We start from the raw sequence: 13543 nt of genomic DNA, 5'->3' as shown, positions 1-13543 counted from the left end.
ACACATATTTTGAGATTAAATGGATATTTCACTTTAAAAAAAACGTTTGGTCATTTTATCATCTACTCAAGCCTTTGTGAGCCCCCCAGACAGTTTTTAAGTTGCTTGATTCAGTATTTAGATATTTGATATTCATTTTATCAGACACGCCCCCTTCCTATACAAACCCATTGTAACTTCAAACTACATTTTAACCATGTTAGATTCATCGAAAACACCCGTCCTTGGTTCTGGTGACTCACCCTGCCCTCCTAATGCGTGAGGGGGCCGTGTTTTTCCGATATATTTTTTTCATTTATTTTATTACATTTTTTTATTGCATTTTATTTTTTTCATTTTCCTAAAAAAATATTAAAAATAAATGAAAAAAGTAATTGAAAAAACACGGCCCCCTCGCGTATTAGGGGGGCGGTATGAGTCACCAAAACCAAGGACGGGTGTTTTTGATGAATCTAACATGGTTAAAATGGAGTTTGAAGTTACAATGGGTTTGTATAGGAAGGGGGCGTGTCTGATAAAATTAATATCAAATATCTAAATACTGAATCGAGCAACTTAAAAACTGTCTGGGGGGCTCACAAAGGCCTGAGTAGACGATAAAATGACAACAAGTTTTTTTGAAAGTGAAATATCCCTTTAAGCTTTCATATTTTATCCAAATTTCACGCAAATCGGTACACATGATCTCTATAGTCATGTGATCAAGATGGGTCTATTTGATTTTTCATATTCCATCCTGATTGGCTAACATTGACATCTAAAGTTTGCAGGAGTGGCCCGTTTTGAACAAAATGCCGCAAATCATGCGTCCGATTGTGGTGGAACTTTGCACGCACATTCGCACTACGTTGAAGAACAAACGCCACCCTTTTCACATTGCCCTATTATAGCGCCACCAGGAGGCCGATTCTTAATTTTTATATTACTCCTACACATTTTGTCCAAACATCATGCAAATCAGTACACATTATCTCTATAGTCAAGATGGTTCCGTCCGATTTTTTATATTCCATCCTGATTGGCAAATTCTGAACATTGCTGGCCCACAATAACCTACCTGACCTGGCGGAGACCTGTGCTCCGAGGAGCACTTTTTCTAGTTATTATTATTTTTAATTTAGAGTAGCCAATTATTTTTACCCCTTTTTCTACCCAATTAAGTGGTTAAGCCAATTGATTCCTCCCCACACACATTTCTGTGTTGTCACAGCTGTTGTATCCTATTGACTCACCTGCCACTGAGGAACCCCCACCGGGAGGACGTAGAGCCTTTGTCCTACTCCTCCCACCCTATTATCCCCGCTAACAGGTGTCACCCCAGCCGGTAGGAGTACATGCAATGACCTATATCACCCTTCCCGCCCGACTTCCCTCCCCCGAACATGGGCCAATTATGTTTGTATAGACGCCTGACAAAGCCGGTTGCACCACGGTGGATTTGAACCCACAACCTCCGTGGTGGTGGGCAGGGACTTTACCACTGCGCCACCCGAGTGCCCCTCATAAAGTATTATTGAGTGTTAACAAACATAGAATTGATTACCAAATGTTGTTTGTTATGTTTTCCCCCAAGGAACCAACATGCTCCAGTTGAAATTATCTGACCTGGCGAAAAGAGCACCTGGTGAGTTCAGTCAAATGTTACAGAACTTTCGATTAATCTTAATATTGTAGTTCTACTTGGTGGAGACAAAGCATCCAATTTGAAAGGATAATGCTCAAGACGTTACGATTTTATTTATTTATTTATTTCACATTTAAACATGTAAGTCTGAAATTGGGAGGAATACAGTTTGTCCACCAGACGGTTGTTTGTATTTGTGGCGCCCCCTTTAGGCCCTGCCCACAAATTTAAGGCAATTGCAGGAAAACGGTATGGAATATCAAAATCCTGTTTAATGGTCATTGTCACATGATTCACAAGATAATTTGTACCTAAATTGGTGAAAGACTGCACTGCAATAAATTCTATAAATGTGTTGCATTTGTGGTGCCCATATGGGGGTAATGAAATTGCTTTTGACACACACTTTTGGTGTGTGCGTATGTGTGTGTGTGCGTGCGTGCGTGCGTGCGTGCGTGCGTGCGTGCGTGCGTGCGTTCAAATATTCCGAATATACTGAAAAATAGATACAACACCAATACTGTTAAATGGTTCCTGGTTGTGATTCTGAATATGTTTTATTCATGTGTTTATTTTATGTATTTCAAAAACATTGTATTTATTATTATTTGTTACAGGGAGCCATGGGAGGATACTGAATCGGAGCGAAAGCTATGAGTTACTACCACCTAATAGTGAGTAAAACTTGTAATTGATTGAGCTGTAGTTGTAATAGCTTCCCTCTCAGCTATTACAACTACAGCTTGTAGCAGTTTGTCCTTGCTAATATCGCAAACCGTTCGGCCGATCAGCACCAAATTGCTTGTGCACATTGCCAGTACGTCACAGACGTATCTCCATAATTTTTTCCCACATATGTTTTACACTTTTTGAAATATCTAACTGTAATTGTATTTGTCATGTTATTATTTCCACAAATGTGTTCAAATATGCAAATGATCTCATTAAATATGCATAATGGCATAAATTGATTCTACTGCATGGTAAAATCACAATTTCAACTGTTTATAAGACCATTGGTTTCCAAAAAGTAAAAGTAAGTCATATAAATGATTCACACACATCACGGTTTCATGTGGGTAGATTTGTAGAGAGTGATAACTGCCATTAAGCTACTAGGTTGGCAGGGTTATCATACCAAAATATAAACTGGAGACAAAAATGAAAGAAGGCAAAAATACAAAAAATAATAAGGTCACCTTAGGTGGTACCAAAATTTGGCTTGGCCCGTGGACTATTTATTAAAGAGCTGGAGAGACAGGGAGACCAAACTGAACACTCTATAGCAATGATTCTATCAGAATATAGAGCTTTAACCTATTACAATTTTTTTTTTTTTTTTTAACCCCCAAAAATCACCTACCTTACCTTTAAACTTTACTTGTTTATCTAGACAGGACAGCGCCTAAATATAATGTAAATACACCGGATTTAGCAGTTGCTAAACAGCAAATAAAAGGAAAACTTTAGAAATTAGAAATTACTTTATTTCTCTTTCTTACCCTTTGATGTCTTGAAGACACGGAAAATGTTTTTAAAATATTCCTTAATGGTGAATGAAGAATACAAAAATTAAAAAGAAACTTGATGAATTGATCTGAATCAGAGACAGATTTTAGCAACAGCAAGATAATATTAAAAGATCTGTTTATAAACTCAAAAACCCAAAACACTGCACATAATGCAATTCAGCGTTTTTTCTAACCATTTACGGCATTTCTTTTTCCAAAATATAACCGTAGAAGGAGAAAATAAACACTTCCGGGCTAAACGGTCTCATGCACGAAAGACGCACAGGCCTGGGCGCTCGCCTGCGTGTGAGCTCTGGTTGAACCAACACGGGCACGCCTATGTGCGTTGCATGTCCCGGTTTGAATTAATTAAAAAGTTGTTTTTGCTAAATTAGACCTGCTGGTGGCACTATAACAGGCAAATGTTAAAAGGGTAGCATTTGTTCCTCAACATAGTGTGAATGTGCGTGCAAAGTTTGACCACAATCGGACGCTGCGTTCATGATTGACAGCATTTTGTTCAAAACGGGCCACTCCTGCAAACTTTAGATGTGAATCTTAGCCAATCGGGATGGAATATGAAAGATTGAACTGATCCGTCTTGATCACAAGACTATAGAGATCATGTGTACCGATTTGCGTGAAATTTGGATAAAATCGGAAGGAGTAATGTAAAGAAATATGTTTTACATAAGTCCGCCACCTTGTGGCGCTATAAAAGGCAGATGTGAAAAATGCAGGGCAAAGGTTTTTCCTTGACCTCTAGGGAGTGTGCATACAAAAGTTTTACACAGATTGGTGCAGTTATAGGTAAAAACACGAATCGGGCTGTTATAGCGCCACCATGAGGCTGATTAGAAAAATCTCAAGTGGCATTTCTTCCTCGGCATAGTGGGAATGTGCGTGCAAAGTTTCACAGAAATTGCATGCTGCGTTCATAATTTGAGGCATTTTGTTCAAAACGAAGCAGTCCTGCAAACTTTGGAAGCCATTTTTAGCCAATCAGGAAGGAAAATGAAAAATGACTATAGAGATATTGGGCCTCATGCAGCAATAAGTTCCTAATGTTTCCTCTTACATTTCTTCCTAAGTGAATTCCTAAGAGAAGTTGTGTCAGATTCATGAAACGTTCTTAAAAGGCAGAATTGTTCGTAACTATGTTCTTGATGATGATGAATCCCAATCCTCGTAACTTGAAGGGGTGTGCCAGTTCATCCTAATTACCATAGGGAGCCGCCCCACCAATCCCCATATAAGGCATGACTGCATGGCTCTGCCTGCAGTCACACCTGTGTGTGATTGCTGCACACGGAAATCACAGGAAATCACACACACAAATAAAATTGAGAGAATGAAGTAAAGAATACCTAAACTATAAGTCTACAGATGGTGGAACACCAGACTCCAAACATAAAAATAAATAAATTAATAGATCTGTGGAGGTACTTCTGAAGTGAACAGCAAATTATTTTATTTAATGAATTAATGTATTTGATCATTTCTCTCACATTAATCAACATATCACCACTAGACATCAATGTACATTTGCTGAAATTAGCTGTTAAAAATGTTATCCATATTTCATGTTCAGGAGTAGCGTGGATATAAAACATTTTATTACTGAAAGCTGGTGGGTGGATATGGAGGGTAGCAGCTGCTTGGTATGTAATGGGGTTGAAATAGGGGTGTGGTGGGTGATATGGTGGTGCAAGGAGGGGTGTAGGGGGCTATGTGGGGGGTATGGGGATGGGTATGACGGGTGGGTAGGCTATAGGGGGGCTTTCAGGTAGGAAGGGGACTGGAAAATGGGGGGGCGAATGTCGGGGATATGGGGGTGGGGGTATGGGGGGTGATGAGGGTGGATGGGTGGGGGGTTATGGGGTGGGTATGGGGCTTGGGCTTCAACTCAACCGGGTCCGTTTGGGTTAGATTGTAATTACAGACCCGTCTCAAACATTTTCATGTCAAGGACCCCCAAATTGACATGCATTTGGCTGCAGACCCCCACCTGAAAATATTTTCTGCCAGGGAAAATGTTTCAAGATTTATCAAAATGTCTCGAAAATAGCCGATCTACAAGCTCAAAATGGCCAGTAATGGGACGTGTTGTGAGCTTGTAGATCGGCTATTTTCAAACAAAGGATAAAATAGGGTTAAAGTGATTAAACTGTTCTTCGTTTGCTGTGGACCCCCTGAAACTCCCTGAAGGACCCCTGGGGGTCCCCAGACCACACTTTGAGAACCACTGCTCTAAAGATATGATAAGAAATATTATTGTAATTTAAATCCTATATTATACAACTGTAGAATTGAAGAAACTTCGAGAATTAATTATTTTTGCACAAATATGTCACACTTAAGAACTCAAAGGCCAGCCTAAGAGTGCTCATCAGTGTGTATAGATTCTGTTCTTACCTGAGAACAGATCACAGCTAAGAAAACATTGGAGTATACCAAAATCTTCTTAAAAACCTCTTAAATGTGTCTAAGAAAAAAAATCCTCTTAAGAAAGTGTGCGTAGATTCTGTTCTTACCTAAGAACAGATCACAGCTAAGAAAACATTGGAGTATACCAAAATCTTCTTAAAAACTTCTTAAGTGGGTTTAAGAAGAAATTTCCTCTTAAGTACCGTTGCTGAATGAGGCCCATTGTGTACCGATTTGCGTGATGTTTGGACAAAATCTGTAGGAGTACTTTGAAAAAATGTGTTTTGCAAAAAGCGGCCTCCTGGTGGCGCTATAACAGGGCCATGTGAAAAAAGTGGGGCAGAGGTTCTGAATTGGCATCCAGGGAGTGTGTGTGCACAGTTTCACTGCGATCAAGCCAACGGTGCGGGAGATTAGCTGTCCACAGACGGACAGACGGATGGACGGACAGGGGGTAAAACATACTCTCTCGCCATGCCTTTCGGCCTGGCGGAGACAAAAATCCTAGAGGTTAGGTCCAAATGTGTGTCTTTGTTAACTCAATAAGGACAATGGGCCTCATGCAGCAACCGTTCTTAAAAGGAAATGTCTTCTTAAACCCACTTAAGAAGTTTTTAAGAAGATTTTGGTATACTCCAATGTTTTCTTAGCTGTGATCTGTTCTTAGGTAAGAACAGAATCTACGCACACTTTCTTAAGAGGACATTTTTTCTTAGACCCACTTAGGAAGTTTTTAAGAAGATTTTGGTATACTCCAATGTTTTCTTAGCTGTGATCTGTTCTCAGGTAAGAACATAATCTACACACACTGAAGAGCACTCTTAGGGTGGCCTTTTAGTTCTTAAGTGTGACATGTTTGTGCAAAAATAATTAATTCTCAAAGTTCCTTCAATTCTACGAGATAATATATATAATATAGTATAATATAGGATTTAAATTACAATAATATTTTTATCATATCTTTAGAGCAGTGGTTCTCAAAGTGTGGTCTGGGGACCCCCAGGGGTCCTTAAGGGAGTTCCAGGGGGTCCACAGCAAACTAGGAATAGTTTAATCACTTTAACCCTATTTTATACTTTGTTTGAAAATAGCCGATCTACAAGCTCACAACGCGTCCCATTACTGGCCATTTTGAGCTTGTAGATCGGCTATTATCGAAACATTTTGATAAATCTTGAAAAAATGTCCCTGGCAGAAAATATTTTCAGGTGGGGGTCTGCAGCCAAATGCATGTCAACTTGGGGGTCCTTGACATGAAAATGTTTGAGACAGGTCTGAAATTACAATCTAACCCAAACAGACCCGGTTGAGTTGAAGCCCCCCTTGTGGTCTGAAGGCGAGAGCTCTACCGACTGAGCTACCCGGACACCAAATTAATCACAATAATGAAGTGTCAATGTATAATTTAACTTTAACAGTCTTGGGAATGTATGTTTATTGGCTATATTTAGGCTTAATGTTAAGAACAATTGGTTAGTTTACACCTGTAATGTTTTAATGAGCCTTTTTCATTTCAGTGTCTGAGCTGAGAGTTGTTCTGTTGGGGAATAACCTGTCAGAGAAGAATGCAGTTGGGGACCTCCTACTGGGAAAGACTGTGTTCAGTGGACATGATCCTCTTAATGACTGTATGGTAGGCAGCGGTCTAGTGGAGAACACAAAGATGGTGGTCATCAACACTCCAGACCTGCTGGATCCAAAGATCTCATTTACAGAGACGGTCCAAAGATGTGTGAGATGTTCTGCTCCTGGGCCTCATGTGTTTCTACTGGTGCTTCAGCCTGAAGACTTCACTGAAGAACAAAGAGACATGTTACAGAAGGTTCTTGAAACATTCAGTGATCGTTCATTTGATCACTCATTTGTATTAGTGTCATCACCCAAACAGCAGAGTAGAGGTCAGATGTTTAACTACATACAGCATCCTCAACTACAGGAAATGATCAGAAAATGCAGGTACAGGCACTTACAGCAGAAGAAACCTGAACTCCTAGAGCTGTTGACACGATTGGGTCAAGTTGCTAAGGAGAACAATGGACAGCATGCCCATGGCGACAGCAAGACATCAAGAAAACCTGTGAGGTTGGATCCAGTAGGAGCTGATGGTAAGTATAGGACAGCATTATTATGATAATGTGTTCGGTACATAATTAGTGCAAAATATTCTATAATATAATACTATAATAAAAAAAAAAAACATTCTAGTTGTGAGATGGAAATAATGAAATCATCAAATCAGCCATGAAGAACACATTATCAAAATAAGTGAATGTACTGTACCACAAGACATCCAAAAAGCATGACTGTGAAATAATGAATTATGACCCCAGGGATAGGATGTTTGACTTGTCAGTATCAATGAACTAAGTATGATACCCCAGTAAAGTACCCGGGAAGCTTGTGTTTGCTTTAGTGAATCACTCTCGATTGCACTGAAATCCATGCATTAATTCATGTGTGTTCACTTCAGCACATGCACTGCTTCACCAGCACATTAGTTCACAGTGGGGACGATATACTGTATAACTGGAAATCACACACTGCACTACTTTCATGGCTGTACATTAAAATGGCACTGCCTACAACACTATTATTATTATAGGCATGTCTCCTGATGAAGATTTGCACTCTTTACGCACCATTCAGAATGCCTCTTATTCATTCCTAAATACATTTACTGAATGCAATATCCAAAGACAAAATTTGTTTGTTTGTGGAAAATGAGATTGCTTGTGAAAAATATTATTTGTAACTTTTTTTAAATTTTGTTTAGCTTCTGGACTCAGGATTGTGCTTCTTGGGAAAAGTGAAGAGAAAAAGACAATACTTGATAACTTAATCAAAGGGAAAGGTTCTTCTCGATTTTTGCCAAACACGGTGGAGGAAGGTGGGAGACAGGGAAAGTCTGTCAGAGTAGTGAAAACCCCCGACCTCTTCAGTCAATCTGAAGAATCAGTGAGAAAGGAAGTGGAGAAGTGTGCATCTCTTTGTTCACCTGGACCAAATGTGATCCTGCTGTTATTGAAGCCTACTAACTTCAATGAGGGAGAGAGACACACGCTGAACTTCATCCTGCGTTTGTTTCATCAAGATGCCTTTAACCACTCAATGGTCATCACAACACATAACAAGGGGCATGAAACTAATATCTCTATAAAACAGACCATTGAAGACTGTGGAGGAAGACTTTACAGGATGAGTGAAAATAACCGTTCATCACTGATGGAGAAGATCGAAAGCATTCTGAATGAAAACAGAGGAACATACCTCACCTTAGTTGAAGGTCCAGACACCATGACACCAAAGTCCAACCCTCCTTTGAACTTGGTTATGTGTGGCACAAGAGGAGCTGAGAAGACTGCTGTTGCCAACGTCATTCTGGGTCAGACGTACAGCTCAGGGTCTAGTTCCTCTACAGAGTGTGTGAAGAGACAGGAGGTGGTGTGTGGGCGGTGGGTGACCCTGGTGGACCTGCCTGCCTTGTATGAAACATCTGAGGAGGCAGTGATTCACAATGCATTCAGATGTGTCTCTCTCTGTGATCCTGATGGCGTCCATGCCTTCCTGCTGGTTGTTCCTGTTGGTTCCCTCACCGATGAAGATAAAGGAGAGTTAAACACCATCCAGGGTGTATTCAGCTCTGAGATCAATGACTTCACCATGGCTCTATTGACTGTAGAATCAGATCCAAACGTTACAGATTTTGCCACACCCACAAACATCCAGGAGCTGCGTCAGAGCTGTGGAGGCCGATGCATTGTCTTCAACATTAAGGACAGAAATCAAGTTCCTGAGGTGTTGGATAGAAAAGATGAGACCACTCTGCTTCACAAGAGAAATGTTTACCAAGGCCCAGATTGAAAAGAACATACAACTGAAAAAAGACAACGCCAGGCTCCAAGCTAATCTTGGGTGTAAAGGTATTCCAGGTGATGATGACAATCAGAGCACAGATTGCCTCAGGATGGTGCTGATAGGGAAGACAGGCAGAGGAAAAAGCTCCTCAGGAAACACTATTCTGGGTCGGGATGTATTTGAATCATCATGCTACCAGTCATCTACCACCAAGCGTTGCCAGAAAGAATCTGATGAAGTAGATGGCCATCGTGTTGTTGTAGTTGATACACCTGGTTTGTTTGATACAACTCTGTCCCATGACGAGGTTTATGAGGAGCTGATAAAATGCATGTCTCTGCTGTCCCCGGGCCCTCACGTCTTCCTGCTGGTGTTAGAGATAGGCCGACTGACACAAGAGGAGAAAGAAACATTGAAGCTAATTCAGAAAGCTTTTGGAAAGGATTCCAAGCAGTTCACCATCATTCTTTTCACAAGAGGAGACTCACTCAAGAAAAAAAATGGGTCCATTGAGGATTTCATAAACAAGGGAGATGCTTCATTTAAGAACTTGCTTGATGACTGTGGAGGAAGGTCCCACGTCTTCAACAACCATGATGAAAACAATCGTAAACAAGTCAGTGATCTGCTGATGAAGGTTGAGAAGATGGTTAAGGAGAATGGTAGGGGATGTTACACCTCAGATATATTCCAGAAGGCTGCAGCCATTCAAAAAGAAATGATGATTATAAAAGAGAAGGAAGATGAGATGAAGAGAGAGATGGAAGCCCTGGCAAGAAACCATGAAGAAGAAAAGAAAGCAATGAGAAGAAAGATGGAAGAGCAGCAATGTGACATTGAAAAGGAGAGAGAACTACGAGAGAAACAACTGGTGGAACAAATCAAGAAAGTGGATGAGGAGAGGAAGAAAGAACAGGAAACAAGAAAAGAGAAGGACAGAATAAGGAAGGAAGAGGACGAAACAAAACAAAAGGAGTGGGAAGAAAAGCTTGAGGCCCTGGAGAAAGAGAAGAAAATAGGATATGAACGCGAGCAAGAAGAAATGAGAAAACAACGAGAGAAATGGGACAAGGAAAGAGAGGGATGGTGGTATAAAAGACACCAGGAAGATGAAGTGAGAAGAAAAGAAGAACGACAGAAAATAAAAAGACTTCAGGACGAATTTGATGAGGAAAGAGAAAAACATGGGAAAAAAAGAAGAGAAGAGGATGAAAAGAGACGACAAGAAGAGGGAAAAGTACGAAAGAAAATGGAGAAAGATTATGAAGAAAAACTAAAGATGATGGAGAAGAAATATGAAGAGCAGGCCAGAAAACAAGCTGAGGAGGCCAATGGATTCAAAGACATTTTTCAACTTCTCATTCAGGAACTGAAAGAGACGCATAAGTGCGTCATATTATGAGATCATTAATATGATGAAAACATTCAAAAGCATCTACAGTATATCGTCAATATTTTGTCCAAATGATTGTAACATATTCATTAGTCAATCACATGATTTGATTGTACATTGCATTTTACATTACATTGCTTTTCTGTCTGCATGGCCGGACCGGGACAAAAGGTCAGGCCGGGATTCATACACCTACCCAGACTACCCTACCCACACACTGCACACTGCACAATGCACATTGCCTTGATTTTGTAACCCTTTTTCCACCCGGTGCCAATTATCTAAGTGATCCTGTGCGCTACACTCCCCCAGCGCAATGTTGTTGTTGTTGTTTTTTTTTATTGCCCAGCTCTTATGACATCACACATATTTTACCAAAACAAGCATATAAACAGATGCAACCAAATCATATTCAACACAACCAGTGTTCACATTGACATTGAGCCAATTATACATATACTGTAGACACACTAAGTGTGTAGAAAATGTTTCATTCCTCATTTGCACAGATTTGAAGCTATTTCTGTGAGATGGGCAGTTTTGTTATGTGTACTATGGCCAAGCAGACTATGTATTAATATAGCCTCAATGCATAGTTCTTAAAATAGCAGTAACATATCACATACTATTGATTTTGTTTAAAAAACAAAAGAAGAACGAAAAAAAGACGACTGACATTTGACAATGGAGTCGGGTTACTAAAAGATAAACAAAGCCAGATAAATTGCTTTTGAGACATGGATAGAAGCTTGATCTGCAGCATATGTCAAACTGTCTGCTTAAAAGTTTTCTATTGATCTAGTTAAGTCTGGTTAAAGGTTTGGTAATGAATTGTTAAGTATGGTTCCATTTTTGTTAAACTGTCAGGATATAGGTTTAGTATTAATCTTGTTAAACTGTCTGGATAACTGTAAAGGCTTTGTTTTGATTCTGTAAAACAACCTGCTTAACTAGAACTGCTTTTCCTCCACAACAAATAAATGAGTAAATTATAATCAATAAATGAGGACTGCAAATTAGTTCTCTTTGCAGTGCTCATCATTTTCATACAGAACTTATTTTTATTCAATTATAAATAGCTAATACTTGCAGGAGGGCCCTATTTTACCAAACATTTCAAAAATCACGAACACAGTGTTTGTATAGTGTTTGTTCAGAAACAAGGGTCTCCCTGTCTCTCCAGCTCTTTAATAAAAAGAAAAAAAATTCAAGGTGGGTTACAAAGTCAATCCATTTATCTGCTTTAATTTTTATAGTGTTCCAGTTCCAATGTTGACTGCTTATTTATTTGTTTTATCACTTCCAATTTGACGTGTTTATCGTGTATCCTGTATGAGTTCTCTCTCCTGATTGGATGAAATTGGTATCCTCGCCTGAAAATGTATATTTTCTGTTTATTAAGAGACCCCTGTTACTGAACAAACACTCCCCAGCCAATACTGTATGGTCCTTTAAATTAATTGATCACATTACTGTAAAACCACAATGGATGCTGAATACTTTCAGAATTATGTTGATTTAAAGTTGTTATTTCTTGACAAAAGCTACATCACAGCATTTTCAATGGCTATCAACATAAGATAACAGATGTGTTCTGTGTGCAGTTTGTCATTACATTACGGTCTTATGTTTTATTCTATCAGTCAGTGTCATAATGTCCTCAGCCACTTTATCAATCTCACACGGATGGGTAGTAACTAAAAACATTTAATCAAGACTACATAATCACATTATGAAAAATAAGTCACTATATTCAGCCCAGATTATGTTCGGAAAAAAAAGTAATTAGATTATAGTTACACTGTTGAGGAAGCTGAGTACATCTTTAAACACCGTCGAGACAGTCTGGGTTTGTCAAACCAGATCGCTGCTATCCCAATCCACAAGCTCTGCAGATCTACAAGATCTACACAACATCTACAAGCTCACAATGCATCGCGTTGCAACAGGGTGTGAGATATATTTTTGTGGTTAAACATTTAAGTCAAATGTTCTTTTCATATTGAAATTTTATAATTTAATACTTAAGAAAACAAAAGGCATGTTTATTTGTATTTGTATGAATTAAATGTTCCCAAATAGAAACTCGAATCAAATATTTGAATTAATTTCAAGGTTTTACACTTGTCGACAAATATGGGTCAAAATATCTGTATTGGGTGATCTAACCAAGTGGTTTAACCTTGGGGTTTAAGTGGTTAAATTGATTTGGTCTGAAGAGGGGAAAAACATGTCCATTTACAGCCTTTTCCCTACAAATATACATCTATTGGACATGTACCCTCAGTTTGGCCTTCTGCCCCTCAACACATGACATGACCTAATGCTATAGTGGCCTTCATGCCCCGCCCACACTGTCCCCAAATGATTGCACCATTTCCTCCTCTACTTACAATACTTACAATACCAAAGGCCTAGCTGGCCATGTGGCCTTGCCCCTGAAATGATAAAATTCCAGGCCTGCCAGTAGGCCTATCACTTACTGTACAATCAATCACTTATCTCTGGGATGAGTGATGCATGACATGAACATATCGTCGCTGTCGGGCAGAAACCTTGTATCTCCATATTTCAACTTTTTGCTTTTGTTTCGTGTAAATGAATGCCCTACTTATACATGGCTGTCGCGCAAAAGTAGCAGAAACAGACGATCTACAAGCTCACAAGCTTATAGATCAGCTATTTCCACTATTTTGGGAAATTTTCAGAAGTGGAAGTGGTTAAGTGTGTAAG

General features: G+C 39.4%; 1 protein-coding gene across 1 annotated transcript; it reads left to right on the top strand.

The window, feature by feature from the left end:
• Window positions 1-2248: 2248 nt before the first annotated feature.
• LOC308078330 (GTPase IMAP family member 8-like) lies at window positions 2249-10819 on the top strand (the record flags this gene model as incomplete). Its single annotated transcript, XM_080419448.1, has 4 exons — window positions 2249-2298; window positions 7080-7667; window positions 8336-9348; window positions 9383-10819. Coding segments are annotated over exons 1-4 (3039 nt in total). The 5' UTR covers window positions 2249-2297.
• Window positions 10820-13543: the final 2724 nt, after the last annotated feature.

This window comes from Gymnoscopelus braueri, assembly GCF_963280865.1.
Source record: "Gymnoscopelus braueri genome assembly, chromosome: 22".
Classification (NCBI taxonomy): domain Eukaryota; kingdom Metazoa; phylum Chordata; class Actinopteri; order Myctophiformes; family Myctophidae; genus Gymnoscopelus; species Gymnoscopelus braueri.
The sequence above is the reverse complement of the archived record's forward strand: the minus strand, read 5'-3'. Positions and strand labels throughout refer to the sequence as shown.